This window comes from Ammospiza caudacuta, chromosome 3, assembly GCF_027887145.1.
Source record: "Ammospiza caudacuta isolate bAmmCau1 chromosome 3, bAmmCau1.pri, whole genome shotgun sequence".
Taxonomy (NCBI): Eukaryota; Metazoa; Chordata; class Aves; order Passeriformes; family Passerellidae; genus Ammospiza; species Ammospiza caudacuta.
Window position 1 is genome coordinate 98,681,177 of NC_080595.1, and position 19,264 is coordinate 98,700,440.

Below are 19,264 nucleotides of genomic sequence, written 5' to 3' on the forward strand. Positions count from 1 at the left end.
ACCTTCCAGTACAGGATGCAGGCACATCATCCACAAGCTGTGTCCAAGGGGATTCTTCTCAAGAACAATTGCACATTTTGGCTGTTGTAATTGCCTAGCATGCTATAGCTTAATATTCTCCACTAATAATTAGATGGAGAAATCAACTGCCATGGTCATAAAAAATCCTCTTGGACTTGGGGAAATGGCTTTACCCAAATATTCAAACCCAGTTTTAGATCTCCACAGGGTAATGCATTCCAAAAGTTGAAGTGTCAAGCAGAGAAGGGGAATGGGGCTTTGTAAAACCACGATGTGCTGCCACTGCAATTGTCTGGCTGGATGAGTTTGAAACAACTGGTGTTGCTGCCACTGTGTTAATGGCATTGCAGGCAACAAGCAAAAAGGGACTTACAGGCACTTAAAATAAATAGGAAACATTTGGAGAAGTAAGGAACTTTAAAGCACCGAGGAGGGGAAGTGAATGGATCATGCACCTGATGTTAGTTGGCATTCTCAAACATCATGTGAATAGGCAGGATGCTGAATACCTATGTTTCCGAGGGGTGTACATCCTGAAGAGCTTCTGTTTATTACTACAAAGCTTACTAGGAGTGAGGGGAGATAGAGGACTCTGTTACTAGGCATTCCAGTGCTGGGTAAGGGGTTAGGTTTTCCACCTCAAGCTAGATTATGCATCATTGGCAATTTCTTTTTTATATGGTGCATGCAGAGTTGTTTACATTAAATCTTTTAGAAATAGATATGGTATAGGAGGTGAAAGAATTCCATAACATAATTTACTTGTTTCCCTCAGAACAGGGCTGAGTTTTCCCCTGAAGATCTTATACTGGCAAAACTGCTTCTTATTGCACCAGAGAGAATTGTCTGAATACGGAATGCATCTTCAGCCTCATGAGTTACAAGACTAGATGGGCGACATTCATCCTTTGCAGACACCCAGTGCATGTCCTACACACAGTTTAAGACTGATTATGCTCTCTGTAGGTGACAAGATTCATCAGTCTTGATCTAGTTTCCTGCACAGGAACTATTTCAGCCATGTTGTATAACTGAACAGAGATAAATGTTTGATTGCTTTCAGTGTGTGCATTTGCAGATATTAAGAATTTAAGATATAGTCTTTTAAAATCATGTGCACAACTCTGGAGCTGATTTATAGAAATATCTCATTTATACACCAGAGAGGTTGTCTACCAATACTTTGATAAATGATTAATTAGAATACTTGTGAGTAAAATTTTGGGAAATACAACATATAAAATCAATCTGAAGCTGCAGCCTCATAAACACAACTCTCTCAACTCAAATGCATAGCAACATTTCATCACCTAATGAAAGACTGCAGGTTTATACATGACAAAACACAAGAATTAATTTCTGTAAATATGAGTCAATTAGGTAGGAAAGAAGATAATGAACTTTTCCTGAAGATTTTCTTCGCTGTTCTTAGAAGGGAATATAGAGCAAAGAGCATGTTCAGAATTCAATCCAATGTACTGCTTGTGCAAACACTTCTTCATTTAAGAGTGAAACAAGAAGAATCGTACTTTGTTCGCATAGCATCCCATGCAAGTCACTTAGCATTGCAGTAAGAAACAAGTTAAATAGTCACGGACAGGTATCTCAAAGTACATTGCAGCAGTTTGCATTTACATCTTTGCCACAAAAGACCACATACACCACTTCTATTTTCAGTGATACAAACATACAGTGATATATCAGCATAAGAGCAATAAACAGCCACTGAAAAAAACACACCTTTTTTAAAAGGCACTGAGGGGTCTGTAGGGTTCTTACAGTAGAACATGATCTTAGAAGTAACGAGTTCATTTTTACATATACCCTAATTTGCAGCAGTGCATATATTAATTAAGTGTTTCTGAAGGAGTAAACATCTTCCACTCAGTGAAAATAAAGTGAATAAATTTGGCTAAATTGTTGACTCAATTTGAAGCCACAATTGTTATCATCAATAGGGAGAGCACAGCATGGTTTTGACAGCTGGGCGTTTGGGTTTTTTTTTTCATCTAGTTTCCAGTTATTGTAAGTAAATTTGTCTCTTTTAGTGCTTGCTGGTACAACTGGGAATAACCTCTCCCCTCTGCACAAATCCCAGTTTTAGAGGGATATGCTCATTTACTGGCAACTTCTGTCTCACCTTTAAAAAAGTCAATTTTAAATGCTGCTGTCAAAAAGACTAGGAAATACAGCTGGTGAGTGCAAGAAGTTTGGATCAGACTGTAATAATTTAATGAGATCAATGTGTTGCTAGCAAGCCTGTGGAGGTAATGTATACAAAAAGTCCCAGAACTGACAGAGCAAATCCTGTCCCCTTGAGTCACAGTGACACTAACAGCAGTTACACATGCTTGGAGGAAAAGGTCGGAGTCAGGTGCCAGAGGAGCAGTCTGGGAAGTGGAATGGGACATGGGTAATTGATGTGAAGACTGAATAACCCAGAAGAACTTGTGAACCACAGTACTACTCGGGGCTGGATGTATTTCAGGGGCTGATATGTCATCAACACTTTTTTCCTTGGCTTTTCAGTGTTTTCTGCTGGGAGGTAAATTCTGCTATTATCTGAGCATGCTGATACCACAGTGCCAGCTGCCAAATGCTGGCTGATTCCCATCCCTAATGAATTTCTAAGATAGAGTCATTTCTAGCCACTGAAGCCTTTCCTGTTCCTAAGGATTTGGGCTATCAGTGCAGCAAAGACCAGCATTTTCTCCCAGTGCCTTAGGACATGCCTCTCCAGAGCTTTATTTACCCAGTGAGGATGGCCCTGCCAAGGCTTGCTGGTGCCAGCTGTAGGCAGTCAGAGCTCAGCTGGGATCTAGGCTGGGTGGGAGCCCATCTGGGCTCCTGGCTGACAGCAGTGGGGCTTTCTTCAGCACAGGTACCAGCCTGGCTCCTCTGCTTGAACTGAGCCATGGGGGAGTGCAAGCCATGCAGCCAGGAGGAGGTGAGACATTGCAGTGCTGCTTTCCCCCAAACTCCTATGTCCCAAAATGCTCCTTAGGAGGGAATGACAGAAAAGTTAGAAAATGTGGAGACATGGCACTGAGGAAGTCTTGAGAATGCTCCTGCAGAGCAAAGGTGACATCCAACCAGACCCATCAAAGGGTTCTCCCTGCAATGGAGGGTTGGTGGGCTTCTTGACATTGCCAAATTAAACTATATGTCTGTAATTTCCACTGCAAATCCTGCATTGATTTTACAGCAGAAGCTGGGGACATGTCCTTGCTCAGGAGCTGGGTCTGGGAAGGCTGGTCCACTGGCTGCTCTGTCATTGTTCAAACTGAGCTTTTCTCAAAGCTACAGCATGTTAGATGTGTAAAAAATTGCCTATTTTTTCCATAGAAAAACTGGGACAAAGAAGCAAATTTCAGCAGCATATGAGTTTAAAAAGATCCAATTTGTGATTATTATCCATCAATGGTTGCAGTTCATTGAACCTACTGTACAGAACCCAAGACATCTAAAAGCCATTAGGAAACAGCAATTTCACAGATAAAAGAAATAAAAGAAACTACAAACCTGCTAGAAGATTCCCCTTGTTCTTTTCTTCAGGTCAGGGAGTGGGAGGGAAAAACATACTTGTTATGCAGACAGTAATCACATTACTTAGTTAGAGATGATGTTATATGTATGATAGACATAAATGGATATGTTAATTGGTGCACAACACACACATTACATTGCAACCACAAAAACATTCAAGCAAGACTCATAACTACAATGGTTCTGGAAAAGAAACTTTTCAGGTTTTTTAACACATGCATAACATGCTTAGTACATACCACTGCAGACTGAGTTGGCAAAGCACTTAGGCAAAATGCATTGCTGACACATATATAACAGAAAGCTGTAGTTTCTTATTAGATATGTTATTTCTGGTAAATAAAAAGGTTCCATTTTAGCACAGCAATATACTTATTTAAAACAAGAAGTAGATGCACTTTTGAGGGACAGTCATACTTTAGAATATTTTATGTGGGATACAGCTTCATTATTTATGTAATTTTCTATCCATCCATTTATATTAATGTTGCTTTCAGTCTGTTTGTATATGTAAAATATCAATACTTCATGTAACTTTTAATCTAAAAGGTTCTTTTAGTGTGGAGCAGTTTGGAATTAGAGTTATGGTAATGGATTACTTACGGCTCTGTTCTTGTCAACTCTTTGAAATTCAAAGATCAGCTTTGGATACCCAGCCAAACTTCTTTTTGGCTGAGCTTTTTGGCACACAATTACCTTTTTACTGTCATGTGGATGTTCATCACCCAGCTTTGAGAGAAACCACTAATTCTCTTGCACTGTCTGCAATTAACAACAGTTAAGATGCTTATCAGAGCTTTCCCATAAGGCTCTTAGCGCTCTCCTTTTTGATCTTTATCAAGTGTTTTTTACTTCCTGATCTGTGCCACGTATTGAATCATCAACTTGCTGCCTTCTGCTAAACCTTTTATTGAATTATTGAAAAGTCTTGGGCTGCCAGTGCTGTGTGAATTCTCACCCAAACTAGGATATCAAATATTTCCTGTCTGCCAAACTGTGGCAACAGGTCTTTTGAGTCGTCTTCTACTGTCTGTATGTATGACTGCATATATAGTTTGTCCTAAGGAAATACTGAATATATCAGAAGTTATGACAAAAAGGAGCAAATTCCTCAGTGCATTCACCTGCAAAATAGCACAAGGCACTCTTTCTTTGGAAAGGTAGATCAGCAGCTACAGCCTTATACAGACGCACAGGCATAAACATACCACTGAAACAAGGGACAAGCTCTGCATTAAACTTAATATTTTTCTCCTTGAGGATAATTTGGAATGAGGTGAATCATTAACTGTGATGCATGAGTGGGTTGTTGGGAAAATGTTTCTAATGCCTGTGCATTTCTAAGATAAATAGCAATGATTTGTATTTGTTCCTAGGCTCCTACATTATATTGATCTGATTTGTTAGTTGAAGTTTTTAATGACAGGACTTGAGAGGACTAAAGACAACAAACCAAGACGAAACAGACAAATACTACTTCTCTATAAGCTTGAACACACATCAAAACCAGCACCAGCTGCCATATTTGTACCTACTTTGTAGGGCTGCAGGTATGCAAGGCCTTCAAATGAGGCTTCCAGGTAGCAATGGAAACTGATTTCTCATCAGCAGCATAACTGCGCCATACACACTACGTGCAGGATATACGGTAAAAAAAGAAAAAACAAGGCAAGAGGGAATAGGGGATGAAACAAAAAATTGAAAAGCAGATTAGTAACCGATACAAGATGTATCTTTCTCTTATCATTCATAGCACTGATACATGCCTGAGGGGAGGAAGAATACTTTCATAATATCGCCAGGTGGCTGCCATGTTTGTTCGGCTGGCGTCGGTAGAATAAAACCGCCAGGAAGCCTGGTATGGGGAAACAATAGAAAAGCACAAAGGAACCAAGAACATGAAGTGACAATGCCACCACACTGACCACAGAGTGAGGGGATTTTGCTCAGACCAGAATGTGCTTGCTTAGGCTGATTCAGGAAATACCAGTACAAACCTACCAAAACTTTTGTGAATCCCAGTACACCTCATGCAGTAAGATAAGACTTACTGGCTCTATGAAAGCACCAGAAGATATTCAGCACATAAAGGTGCTCAGAAAAGCATTGCAGTGATTTATTTATGACAAGTCCATAGGGGACACCCACACAAACTTGCAGTCTGACGTGAAGAAAATGTCATAATACATTTGGCAAATCATAATGAAAACCAGACAAAAAGAACTGAAAAGTAAAGAGAAGCATTCTCTATGGTTTGAAACACTGAAATTATTCATTTTGTGTTTTTAAACATTTAGCAAAAGTGAGTAACCAAAGCATAGCATTGAAAATCTGTCCATTGTTTAGATTTATAATGCATGTAGATAGTAAGATGAGCCTTGGTTCTACAAGCTGGGACATGTTCCCTGATGTCAGCATAACTATATTAATTTGTACTAGCTGAGCATCTGTGCTTCCTGTATATTGTCAACCATTAAATGTCATCTAGGTATTCTTGTATGGAATCTAATACCCTGTGTTTTCCTACTCTGTATCTCCCAGAAACACATCCAGTCTTCATTAACAGATGGAGAACCTGTTACTCATTTTGAAAATTGCTTCATTGGTTGAGCATTCTCATTGTCAAAAATTTCTGCATTATTTTTAATTTGAAACTCTTTGGTTTTGGCTTGTAGCCAGAGTTACTTGTTATGTTTCTGTCTACTACATTAAATGGTCCAGTAGGTTTTAAGACTTCCTTTCTGAGCTTCTGTGTTCAAATAATTCTCACACTAAATATTTCTTATGAGCTAAAGAAATTGGGAAAGGTATATCCAGACCAAATATTTCACTTTTCTACAGCTATCTATAGGTAAAGGCTCTATCAAAGTGTCTATCTGTGGCAACAGATGAGTTAGCACAGTGTAACTGGTTAGAAAATAGACATTGCCCTGATAAGCTAAAGACAATTAAAAAAACACCTGGGCACTGTTACAGGACCCAATGATATGCAGTTCAGACGCATCCTGCATTTATGAACATGAAATTTTCTCCAGTCCTTGACCCATTTTTCCAATGTTTTATTTGCTTTCTCCAATATTTCAGTCTCACTTACAGACTGTAGATGCTGAGTTGATATGTAGCATATTAGTATGAGCATCATCATACACAGTGGTAGGATCAGTCTTCTCATTATGTTACTGGTTCTGTATCTAAGGTCTTTAATAAAAGCAGGTGTAGTAACATACTGGGAACTTGTATCAAGCTCTTGACCCTTCTTTCCCTGTCTTTCTCCTCTGTATTTCTCATGCTTGATCACATCCTTTCCTGATTCATTAATGCTGGGATAGAGACATCTTATAATTATCTGGATTCAGTTTCCAGATCAAGTTTTGTATTTTTGTATTAAAACATTTGGCAGTGATCCTTTCACACTAAAAGTCACTCAGGTCATCCTTGGTTTTATTCCTGTGTGCATGTTCTCATATTTCCTATGCTGCCAGCCCTTGTGCCTTCAGAAAATATCTTTACCAGCAATTTTATATTAACTTCTGGATCACTGAAAGTGTTGAACCTGTAAATGCTGAACAGCCTTCATCATGGGATCCCACAACAAATGTCTTCCTTTCACAATGATTTTACTTGCTAAGAGTCAATCTCCAAAATCAGGCAGCTAGCTACTCTTAATCTATTTAGCATGCTGTATTACTAATATTTTGGTTGAACTGTCATAAAATAATAATAAGAGCTATATCCAAAACCTAAATCTATTATGTGTTTCCTCTGGCAACTAAATTTGGAAGAAGTAGATCAGAATATATGTGTTAGAAAATATGCCAGACAGTCATTCTAAACTAGACACAAAAGAAGAGGAATTATTTCTGTCAATTATTCTAAAAAATATTAACTTTTAAATATTTAGAATTTAATAATAATTGAACAGTAATAATGGAAAACATTTATTAACTTTAAGAATGCTTCAAAGACAGTCTGACATCTATCAGTACTTAGCACAGAAATCTAGCATATTCATACTCAGCTTCTTTATTTGGATTTACTATTTCAAAAATAAAACCCAGCCTACATGGCACACATAGAATACTTGGCATCCCAGGAAAATAAACTAGGACTCTAGGAGATTATTTCCCCCCTTTTTTTTCAGTGCATCAAGTAGAGTAAAGTTTGGTGCAAAATGATTCTTTGGAGTATTTTCTCAGTTATAACTAGGACTGAAAGTTAAGGAAAAAGCCAATGCAAAACATTGCATTGGCTTTTTCCTCAACTTTTTGTTGATTTGCACCATCACATCAGAACAATTTCAGACAATTTCAGACATTTAAAAACTGTTTTTAATTGCCTACATTTCTAGCTTTTGAATTGACTCATAGTGAAAGGAATTCTCTGGGCAGGACATGTTTCATCTTCACCAAGTACATCACTCACTGAAATACTCTAAACCCTCTAAATACTCTAAAGGAGATGAAAAGTAGCTTAATATAGGCAAGAGCACTGTGCTGTCAGTTGGATTATCTAGGGATCAATTCTCTTTTTCCAAACAGCTTTCTGACTGCAGGCCTGCATTTAGCATCCTTGCCTCTGTCTCATTAACATGGATAGAGGAACAAAAACTACACACAGAAATGCTGTTATAGTTTGTGTCTTGTTATAGTTTTTCTTGATGATCTTAAAGGTCTTTTCCAACCTAAATGAATCTGTGATTCTGTACAGAATTACAAAAACACATAGCAGTCACTGAACACAGTTATTCCATGAAACTAACCAATCTGTTAAATATTATTTCCACAAAACTTTTCAAATGGAAATAAGACTTGTTCTAATATGCACTTTAAATCACCTGTGATTATCTTTTTGGTGATTTCATATTTACCTGAATTAGACTTGCAGCTGGATTCCTTCTTTTCTCAAAGTGTTTCTGACGATGCTGTTCCTGCACTTTCAATGCAAATCCTGAGCCAAGGATGCCCTGCAATATCATTTTATCAATGTGTAGGTAGTCTTTGAACAAACATACATCATCAATTACGAAGACTTCGTGAAGATGTTACACCATATAGTTGCTTCAGATAACACATTTATGACCAGTGTATGATAGTAGAAGGCACAGAAGCAGTTCCCCTTTTTCTGGTGAAGCAGGAGATTTCTTACATAACATCTGTGGTGCTACCAATGACCACCCATTGCCTGGTTTTGTGCTACACTATGTTCCTGCAACTACCAAGGCCATAGAGATAGATATATATTTATAAAATCAAGCAGGAATATTCAGAGGAACTTGAGTCAGGAATGAGGAAATGACCAGCTGACAGGTATGCCAGATATACATGGACATCAAAGTCCACATCTGCAGAACTTAGAACTTTTGATTTTAGAAAACTTAGAAAATGCATTTCTTCTTGATCTTTCCCATTAAATAATACCCATTGTTCATTCTAGAGGCTATGAAAAAGCTAATTATGAAACTTCTCCTCTTTTAGCCTTTTACCTTTGAGTAAGATAAATCTGATTCTAACTGGATAGATCCAAAAACTGAGGATGTTTTCCTTCTTGACTTGCAAGGAATGTAATAATTTTGCTGGACATGTCTGCATTATAAGGAAGAATATTTCCACTTGATTCTTAGTCCAGATAAAATACTATAAGAAGTACAAAATTTCCCACATACCTCTTCTTTTACAGACAGATTCAGCACTGAAATATTTATGAGGAAAACTAGTATCTGTACATAGATATGACACAAGGAACAAAAGTTGTGGCATCTCTAATATGTAAGGGTATTCATCTTTTCATTGTAGTGCTGCTAAGACTAGCTTTCTTGTTAGTGGTGACTAGGTGACAAAAGGAATTAATTACAGTAGATGTCAATATATGTCAAGGATTCACAAACAGGTAATGGGTTATAATTATAATGCATTATAGTATGTCAAAGATTCTGAAATACTCATTGTAGCTAGAGTAAGAAATAAATGCAGTGCACCAGATGATTTAATGCTGTTGACAAATTAACATTTTTAATCTTGGTTTATCTATATGGTTGAAAACAAATGAAGTATTATAATATCCATGTTTTATAATGATTTACAGATAAAGCACATGAGTATTAAAATACCAAAAGACATTGCACTGGAAACAGTACAAAAATTACAAATACCACTTCTCATTTAATGCTTATTCAAAACTAATTAAAAAAAAGGAGATTCACTCAAGAACCTGAGAATTTAGTTCTGAAGCTACACTATATTTTAGTCATTAGATAATTTCCAATTCCATTAGTCTCTTGAACATTGATAGAAAAAACATAAAAAAACTGCAATGTTTATTTAGTTATTCACAGAAAATGATAGTTGCATCTTTTGCATTCAACAACATTAACCATTAGTTGATTTAAGGCCTTCTACTACTCTCTGTTGGTAGATTGTATGGCTGTACAAAACATGCTATTAGAAATATCTATTTTTTCACTATAATCTAAGTTAGAAAAACATACAATGTGCTTTTATTTTTGTTTTGTTTTGAAAAATTTGAAAGAAAAGCAGTAATATATGTCACAATTCATAACAAAAGGAAGGATTTTCAACTTTACAAAATAGTATGTAACCTAATTTAGGGTTATTTTCCAGTTTTGTCCATGCCAGAGAAACTTTCCAAAACTAAACCAAGGACAGCAAACCTTTTCTTTAGATTTTGGATCGCACTTCATTAGTGTTGTCGCAGAGCAAAAAGCCTTAAAGAGTTGTTCTTCATGTGGACAGCTTCCTTGAGCTTTTTGTATCATAACAGTGGCAGGACATACAGGAATTTCTATTATTTTTTATTAATTTTATAGGCATACTCACAGCAGGTAGTGCAAAGAAGGAAATGCCAAGTAGAGCAAATCCTGCAGAAAGCAACCTTCCAAGCCAAGTCAGAGGAGTTTTGTCTCCATAGCCAATGGTTGTCAATGTGATCTAAAAAGAAATGAATGAACAAAATGGTTTACCAGAACTCACTGACAGATTAGTTACAGATTATTTACATTGCATGAAGCAGCATTTCCACTAATTAATCCAAGACATCTGAAACATATAGCTGTTTCTAAAAAAATGAACATAAATATACTAACATTGACTCTTTTCTGTGAAAATGTTATACTGTTTGACTAAATAAAACTGAGATAAATAAGAAATGTGAGAAAAACATCTAAATAAGCAATAAGTTTAAAAAGAATGAAAAATTACATTGATCTCAAATTTGAGGCAAATGGTAGGAAATTATATAAGTTAGGAAGAAAAAAAGTGTTTTTTCCATAGATGTGAAGGTGTTTCACCTGTTTTCTGCAGGAGAATATAACTATATGTATTTGTCTAGCTAAAGAAATATAAATTACATTGAGATAATACTGGAAAAATATAGGAGGGAAGAAGTTGATGCTTGCAAATGATATAAAGTCAAAGGAATTGCAAGAAGCAGCTGCATTTTCTGTAAACCCATCAGTAAGATTTGAAGTGAATTATCTTCTGAAACACAAAAAACACCAAAGAAAAGCTGGGAGGGACTCTAAGTAAAGTTTCTGGTCCTTTCCCCTTCCCCCTGACAGGCTCAGATACACCTATGTCACTCCTGACATGAAGGTCCAAGGGTTCCTATGCAGCAGCAGAGGCAGAGGTGCCTCGGGCTGTTAGACCACGTTAGCTCAGAGCTGCCTGTGGACAGGCCAAAGAGAAGGGGGAGGCAAGCTTTGGTGCAGCTGGGAGGGCTCATTGACCACTGGCCATGATCAACGTGGCCACTGAGATAATGGTGCATGGTTGGGGCTCACTGAATACATCTTGAAGGCAAAAGATGAGTCTGAGGGCTTTCCCTGAGCCAAGGAATTGCCCTCCAGGCTGCTTGTTGCCCAGGAAGCCCACCAGTCCCATGTCTGGGGGCTGGACTGGCAGAAGAGCTGTGTCTGTGTGCTTTCACAGAGGTCAGGCCCATGCAGCTGCCTGGCGTGGGCAGCTGGAGAGGGCTGGGCAGAGCCAGGATTCCCGAGGGCCGGCCGGCAGGCTGCGGGGCACGTGCTCCGGCAGCAGCACACGATGTTAAAGGCCAAAGATAGACAACAGCAGGCCGAGTGCCAGCGACTCCGGGGCCTGCTATTAGGGAGAACATGTGCATGGAGAATTATTTTACATCGTGTACCAAATGTGGGCAAGTTCAGGCTCAGCAAATATTCTGGCAGCAACAGATTCTTCAGGAAATTGCCTTCTAGAGACATTATTTTGCTTCCAGCTTCCTCAAAGTCCGTTCCTAGGCAAGACGGCCAAAACAATTCTATTTAATGTCAGGGTCACCACGGGACAAAAGAAGGAAAGTCTTTTGGAAGTAATTAGATTTCAACTATTTAGGACTCTGTAGATAGTAAACAGTGCTTTTAATTGCTCCCATTGTTGGGAACAAGCTGCGGGTGTAATTTACCCTGAGAAAGCCACAGGGACTAAGAGAGAGAGATGAATTCTGGCTGCAGCTGAAATTTCAAGTGGTTATCAAGTCTCAAGTTTTGTAACACTAGCCTGGTCACAGACATACCACCTTGAAAGGCTATCAGGTCTCACTCTTCCTTGTTCCTCTTCACTTCCCTGCCCCATCTTCTCTTCTGAGCCTTTTCAGGACTCAAGCAAGCCAATGCCACCCAGGAAGGGACAGAAAATTATCCACATTTCTGCGTGGTTTGTTTCTGCTGCTTTGGTCCGTTGTGTCAGCTCACAGATGTGCCTAACAGGCTCCAGAGCCTGCTCAAGGCAGCGAGAGACTGAGATGGAGTAAGAAGGAGGAAGGAACATGAGAATGCAATTCTGTCATCTCAGAGATGAGCCGGTGCAGCCATGGTCTTGGCCTGGCAGAGGGGATTGATCTGTTTGTGGAAGAAGATAATCACAGCTCTTCACATCAGAGGGCAACTGCAGAACAGTCTGAGGCCCAAGAGGAATGAAACACTTGAACAAATGAATCCCTGAATAAAAAGTTCCTCAAAATTTGTTTCCAGGCCAGTTATTGAAAAGCAGTTTGGAGCTCTGGAATGAGCCCGCTTTCTTGGCTTCCATCCAGCTCCCTATCTCTGCCAGTCGCTGGAAAGTACAGAGATATCTCCTGTCTGGGCTGATGAGAGGGAAACAGAACCAAGCGTCACCTGCATATTAATGATATTGCCACCGAACTGTATTCCAAAGAAGTCAGAGATAAACTTGAACCTTTGGGACCTGACATCTGAGAGCAATCCAAAACCAGGAGCAGTCACACAGAGTCTATCTCTGAAATTTCTTCAAAGAAAATAACGAGACCCTATTAAGCCTTTCCCTCAATTCTTCTAGGTACTAAGGACTTAACAGTATCAGCATGTGATTAAGAATATCAGTGGCTTCTTGCTTTATTTGAGCTATTTTATCTCAGGATGGTCTTTACAGGGGTGTATAGGTGTCAGCACCATGCTGTACTGTCTTACTCAACACTGAGTAAAGGGGTTTGATCTTCATTTTATATTACTCTCACCACAAAACTAAGAAAATGTTTTCTGGACAACTTCAAAGTTGAGCTTGGGAATAATCCACTGCCTCTTTGTAAGTGCTGCTGGTGAACCATTGGCCAGGCCTTGACTGGCATAATCCTGAGACTAAATTAACTGAGCAGGGTGTGGAAAACTACTGGATGTGAAAACATGACAACATAAGAAATTTCCAGAATCACTGATAATTATGCAAGAAGCAGGCAGAAGTTACAGCTGGCATTGTGTGGGTAAGAGAAGTGGCCAAAGTGCAAAGGTAACTTATTGTATCCTAAAATGAATGACTTGGGCTTGTCTGAAAAAAAACCAACTAGTGCCACCAGAGTTGTACTAGGGCATCTGAACAGGGACCACCCACAAGAGAGGCAGCAGACTGTCCAACAGATCTCTGATGGTACTGTATGCCTTTGTCTAAGCAGCTGAATCCTACTCCTGCATGGCTAAATGGGCTAGCTGAGTCCTGTCTTTTACACCAGATGCAAACCATTCCATTTTGGTTACTTCTGTAAATGAGAGGTCTGGACAGACTAGTCAAAGTAGGCAGTGTCATCTGGCCAGGCTCATAACTTACAAAGATGATAGAACATCTGTTATCTCATTGCTGGAGCTAATAAATATGCTAATAAAAATGAGGTAATATAATAACGAGTGTGATGATATAGCTTAGATCACTTCAATTAGATGAGATAGGACTCAGGAGGCCATTCTCTACCCTAATATTTCTTTCTGATATCATTTTATGTTCTCCTAGCAGTACTCACCTTTTGAATTGTTACCTGACATCACTTAAATGAAAAAAATATAGTTTGCTCATGGTATCATTACACTAAATGGGAAAAATTTCATCAATGTTAACTCACTTGAGCTAGTCATTGTGCCAATGTAATTCAGTGTAATATGTTTTGTTCACTAACGGGACACTGTGGAATGCCAGAGCCATTCTGCATTCAACTGTAACTATTGGGTATTACTAGAAAATAAAGACTTTTTAAGAGAAATTCTGTCAAATGTGTAAGAAGGACAGAAACTTCAGCTGCATTACATTTGCAGCTAAAGCTAATTAATGTACAAACTAAATGTCACTGTAAGTGACATTTAGTTTGTTAACAGTTCTAGTTAACATCAGTATATCTCAGAAAACCATGTATGGTTTGGTTTTGAAGTAGATAGGTTTTTTAATTGACCTTTTGTTCCCATATGGCTTTATTATTTTCTTCTGTTAAATGAATTTATCTTCTCTACCAAAGCAAATTCTGAACTTGAGCTCTTCATATAACACACACCATTGTGTACTGCTGTGTTAGGCAGCACTGTGGAGACCCCAACCACAAGAATATTCACAGTAGTAACATTAACATGATGATTCAGTAGCAGGTTGCACAGTACAGCATCAAATTGCAAATACAGTGGAGTATTCATACGTAAATTTGGATGCCATATCCTGCCTTTCATTTCTGTATATAAATATGGGCTTCAGAAATTGAACCAGTGAAATAACCATAGCAGTGTATGGTCCTCAAGTAACGTGAATTAATGAATGGGTTAATTGCAGCATGCTAGTGCTGCTCCTGTAAGGAGAAGAATAAGTGCCTCTAAAAGATTGAAATTTAGGGTAACTTTTTGTACCGACTTTGATGCAGCCTTTTCTTTCTCGTACCTCTGCCATGACAAAATTCAGTCCAGAGTTTGGTACATAATCTGTGGTTTAAGTCAGAACAACTTTTGCAAATAAACAAATCAATGAGACTAAGCCTTGATTTCCCCTAAAATGCCATACAGTCTGTCCTTTTCAAATCTCTGCATGTGGGTTACTCTGGCAGTAAAAACAACCATGACTAAGAAGCACATTATGCATTTCCCACATACTGTTTTACATATTATGAAAAAAATTACTATTATTAAAATGGCAAAGACATCAGGTAAGGGGGAACAGTGATTTCTAGTAAGTTTGGGCACTTGCTTCAGTGCATTAAAAACTTAAATGTATTAATTGGAAACTGTGGAAAGAAGAAAACATATAGAAAAATACAAGTTATACTCTTTTCAGGTTTTAAAATAAACTTTGTTGTTTTTCCTGCTGAAATCTAGGCAAGATTCCTGATTTTCTCAGTTGCACTACTTATGCAACCTCTGAGTCATGCACTTTCACTTAATAGTGTACAAAATATTTTAAGCACCACTTTATACAATGATTATTTCCTAGCAGGGTTTTTCCTTAAAAAATTGCAGTCAGCAGGTAGTGGAGAAGCAAATTCTAAAATAAAGGCCTTGTTCCTGCTGCTAGAGCTGCTCACGGAGAAGGATTTGGATCTAACACGAGCCTCAGTCAGATGCCAGTGGAGCTCTGAGTTTGCTGGGACTTTCTCATTGCTTGTGCACACATTTCCCCATTCCAGCTGGCAGGTGGGTACAATCCTCTGCCCAGCCCTCTCCCTGCCTGTGCAGGGCTAAGGCACACAGGGCCTTCCTTGCAGAGAGGGAGAGGCTTTTTCCTGGGGAATCAAATGTCTGGAAAGATGCATTCCCAAGAACATGCACAGCCACAGGAGGGTCTCTTGCACGAGCACATCCCCACTGCCACCCTAAAGGGGCAAGGGTGTTTTCAGACTGCCAGAGCTGGGGTACCCATCAGTGAGGACATCAGCATCCAATGCCAGATGCTTCACAACCTGATCAATACAGGAAGGTTAGAAAGCCTTAAGGCAAACTCAGAACTCAGCTTTTGAAGAAATGGGAAACAAAATAAACTACAGAGATGCAACTGAATGCAAAACCTTGTGTCATCACTTCAGCCAGGATGAATTCTGTGTGTGTTTGTACTACAGGATAAAATGTGTATTTTATCAGTGATCGGCCTTGCTTGCTCTAAAGCAACAAGTTCCAGCAAAATATATTTCTGAATGTTTGTAAATGCACACATAATATTTAGTAGGTCTGGCTTTTCCAAGCTCCCAATTTTGTGCAGTGATAACATAGAAATACAGTCTCTAGGGAAGACATGCAACAAATGACTAGCCCTTAGATGAACAAATTTCAAATACACTAACTACCCCTAATAATAGTGAGTGACCTTGACCTTAGCTCAAAATGCAGACAAAACTTCTTACAAATATTTTCAATAATTTAAGACATTCTGGAAAGGGCTTTTGTGCAGTGCCTGTGTGCATGCTCTGAGCCTGAAGATACTACTAAATCTAGGTGGAATCCTGTCAGCAAAAAGGCTGAGGTGAGAAAGCTTCATTTTGGTATCCCTCTGATAAGAAAAGGTGGCAGAGGCTGGCTCAGGTTTCACACTTATTCCAAGGAAACTAATGAGTGCTCTATGTTATTGTCAGCATTAATGATCTCCCAGGTATCATTTCACTACCCAGACATTGCCAGAGCACACTCTGTGTGTTCTACTGCATAAGAAGGAAAAGAAAAGCAGTTTAATACTGCCTGACAATAACTGCCTTAGGCTTTGTTGGGGCAGATTTCTTAAGCTGCTTAAGTAACTCTCACACAGTGGAGAAGTCTGGATCACTACAGGACATTTTTAAGCAAAAATCCCTACACATTCTGCCATTAAAAAAAAGAAATCAAAACTTCAAACTTAGGCCTTTTTTTGTTCATTGAAAGCCTGGTTTCTTTAACAATATTCATATAATCCTCCTTCAGAAAAGCAGTCAGGCATGTACTTAGATCCCACAGATTTCAACAAAGTAAAAACAATTGATTTGATAGCTAACCATGATCTCAAGTATACCTGTAAAAAATAACACTGTGGAACCAGAATTGACATACTTATTCTTGGTCTTTGTCCTCAAGGTACAGAGGAAGAAGAAACAACATGTTTTAAAGGGCACTGATGATAGTCTCTTGCCAAAGCTGATGTAAGATTTTTCCCCTCTTTTTTCCTGACACTTTTTCCTCTTCCTGCACTGCCATTTAGAGTCCTCTGGTTTGTATCAAAACAGCTCTTTGTGGGGCCATTTTACAAACTATATTACTGAAAGGCTAAGGGTTAAAAAGTACAATGCTTTCTTGTCTTGAAGGTTTAGTGGTCTGGTTTGCAGCAGAAACACATAAACAGCTGTTCTGCTGGATGGACTGAAATAATCTGTCAATGTGCAAATGAATAGCTGAAGGAGGAAGCTTCTCAGACCATTTTTTGTCAGTGAAAACAATTCACTGAACAGCACACTAAGTTAAAATCCTCAGTAGGTGAAATTCAAAGGACTTTAGCACAGTGGTTAGAGTCCATGTTATTTTTCTGTACTTACCGTGCCCCACCAGAGAGCATCTGCATATGTGGAGAATTCGGTATTTGCATCTTTTTCCACCAAATAAACCAGGAAAGACGAAAAGATGAGTACTAAAAATCCTATGTACCAGGCTGTGATTAATTCCTAGATAAAAAAGAACAGCGATCAATTCCCATTTTATGGATTGACATTTCAAGAAGACATCATGAAAATATCTATGTAAATGCTTTTTTGGCATCTGTGCAGTTATGAGTCAAGTGCTTCCCTTGGATACAAATTTTCTCTGAAAGTGGACAAGATCTACTCTAATGGTTTCCTCCAGCAACATCCCCAGCATATAACAAATTACAGCTGCCCATCAAGGAAAAGCATTTTCAAGATCTCTAAAAACTGTTAGCATTAAACATGGCCTGGTGTATTGGTGTTAGTTCATATTACAATTGATGCTACTTCAGAAAATTTGGGATATTCTGCTCAAATCTAATGAGTGCTTATTTCCTTGGTCTCTTGTTGAATCACATCAAGTGAAGCTATCAACCAGACACAATTAGTATCTAGGATTACATACCTTGCTATGTGCATAAACTACAGAACCTAACAATTTCCAAGTGCCTCCTCTTCGGTCCATGCGCACCATACGAAGGATCTGTAGGAAACGAAGACTTCTCAGTGCTGATGTTGCAAAAATGTTACCTTGAGTTTTTGCAGAAACAACTGCTATTGAAGCGATGAGAACAATGATGTCTGAAAGAAATACATTACAGAAAGCATTAATGTCCAAATGTCAGTAAAAAGTACACACATCTACATGAGCTGAATAAGAAGGACAAAAGAGATTCCCACTCCTATAGTGGGTGGGAATCCAAAACACAGGGATTCCTGTTTGAGACAGGGATGTGAGATCAGAGCTGGTGTCAAAAGCTACCTCAGGACTCTCCAGGGTGAAAAGTGAGGGTTACAATTTCCAAAGCATACAGACAAAAGGAGCAGTCTTGAAGAAACCTCATATAGGAGCTTTGAAACCTGATGTAGCAAACTGTACAAATCAGTAGATGGATTAGAACTTTCCCCCTTTATCTATCTTTCCATAACAACTTCTCTGTCCAAAGAAAAAAAGAAAACTAAGGTAAGAAAAAACTAGGGCAGGCCCAGAGGTGAGAGTCTGGTAGAATTGGGCTTATGAGCACAGTACTAATTTCCTGTGAAAACAGACACTGTGTGTTTGAGAATGTAGTTTCTGGACACAACTGCCCTGATGTACCATTTCCTGGAAGGGAGGAAATACAGCACTGGGTATTCAGAAGCATTCCTTTAGCTGGAAGCCTGGAAAGTTAGTTGAAGCTCAGCAAGTGTTAGGATTTATTTTTTCAGGTCACAGATTCAAACAGTGAGAGTGACTTTGGTGTGCACAAACTAATCAGTCAGCTGTCCTTAGAGCCAGAACAGCATTTAAGGGGAGAGGAGGAGAAGCAGCCGAGTGATGGCACACAGATGCTGTGAGAAGGCATAATGTCCTTTTACAAGGATTGGGGTAGACATGCTGCTATGCATGGATTAGAAAAGCACAGAACAAGCTCTGTTCTTCCTCACCTCATGATTAATTCCCTGGGAAACTTTAAAAGCCTAAAAAGCCCTTCTAAGAAATACCTGATTTTAATCTTAGGGTTTTGTGGTGTTTGTATGTTTCTATGCAAGGATAATCTAAATCCATGTTTGTTGGTGAATAATTGAAAGCAGGTTCTTGTTGATACAAGTTTTACTTCTTTTGTGTTGGGTAGAAACACACATCTTGTCCCCAGCATAGCTCCTACAAGAATGATCCAGAAAGTGATTAAATACAAAGCCAAGGGTACAGATAATCTGTTTCTGTGGATTGTCCTGATAAATTGTGGAACTTTTGACACAAGGGGATAGAAGGTTTAAAACCAGCTGG

General features: G+C 38.7%; 1 protein-coding gene across 5 annotated transcripts in view; it reads right to left on the reverse strand.

The window, feature by feature from the left end:
* Positions 1–19,264, reverse strand: part of KCNQ5 (potassium voltage-gated channel subfamily Q member 5) — a 278,572-nt gene that overhangs the window by 27,712 nt on the left and 231,596 nt on the right. For 2 of the 5 annotated variants that reach the window (XM_058801552.1, XM_058801551.1), the window contains exons 4-9: positions 17,900–18,075; positions 17,350–17,475; positions 10,401–10,511; positions 8,435–8,530; positions 5,103–5,197; positions 3,544–3,570 (exon numbers count right to left, since the gene is read on the reverse strand). In XM_058801552.1, the coding sequence (XP_058657535.1) occupies positions 3,544–3,570; positions 5,103–5,197; positions 8,435–8,530; positions 10,401–10,511; positions 17,350–17,475; positions 17,900–18,075 (631 nt within the window). Of the gene's footprint in view, positions 1–530; positions 588–3,543; positions 3,571–5,102; positions 5,198–8,434; positions 8,531–10,400; positions 10,512–17,349; positions 17,476–17,899; positions 18,076–19,264 lie in introns of all 5 variants that reach the window. The other 3 variants (XM_058801548.1, XM_058801547.1, XM_058801550.1) reach the window with 3 other exon arrangements.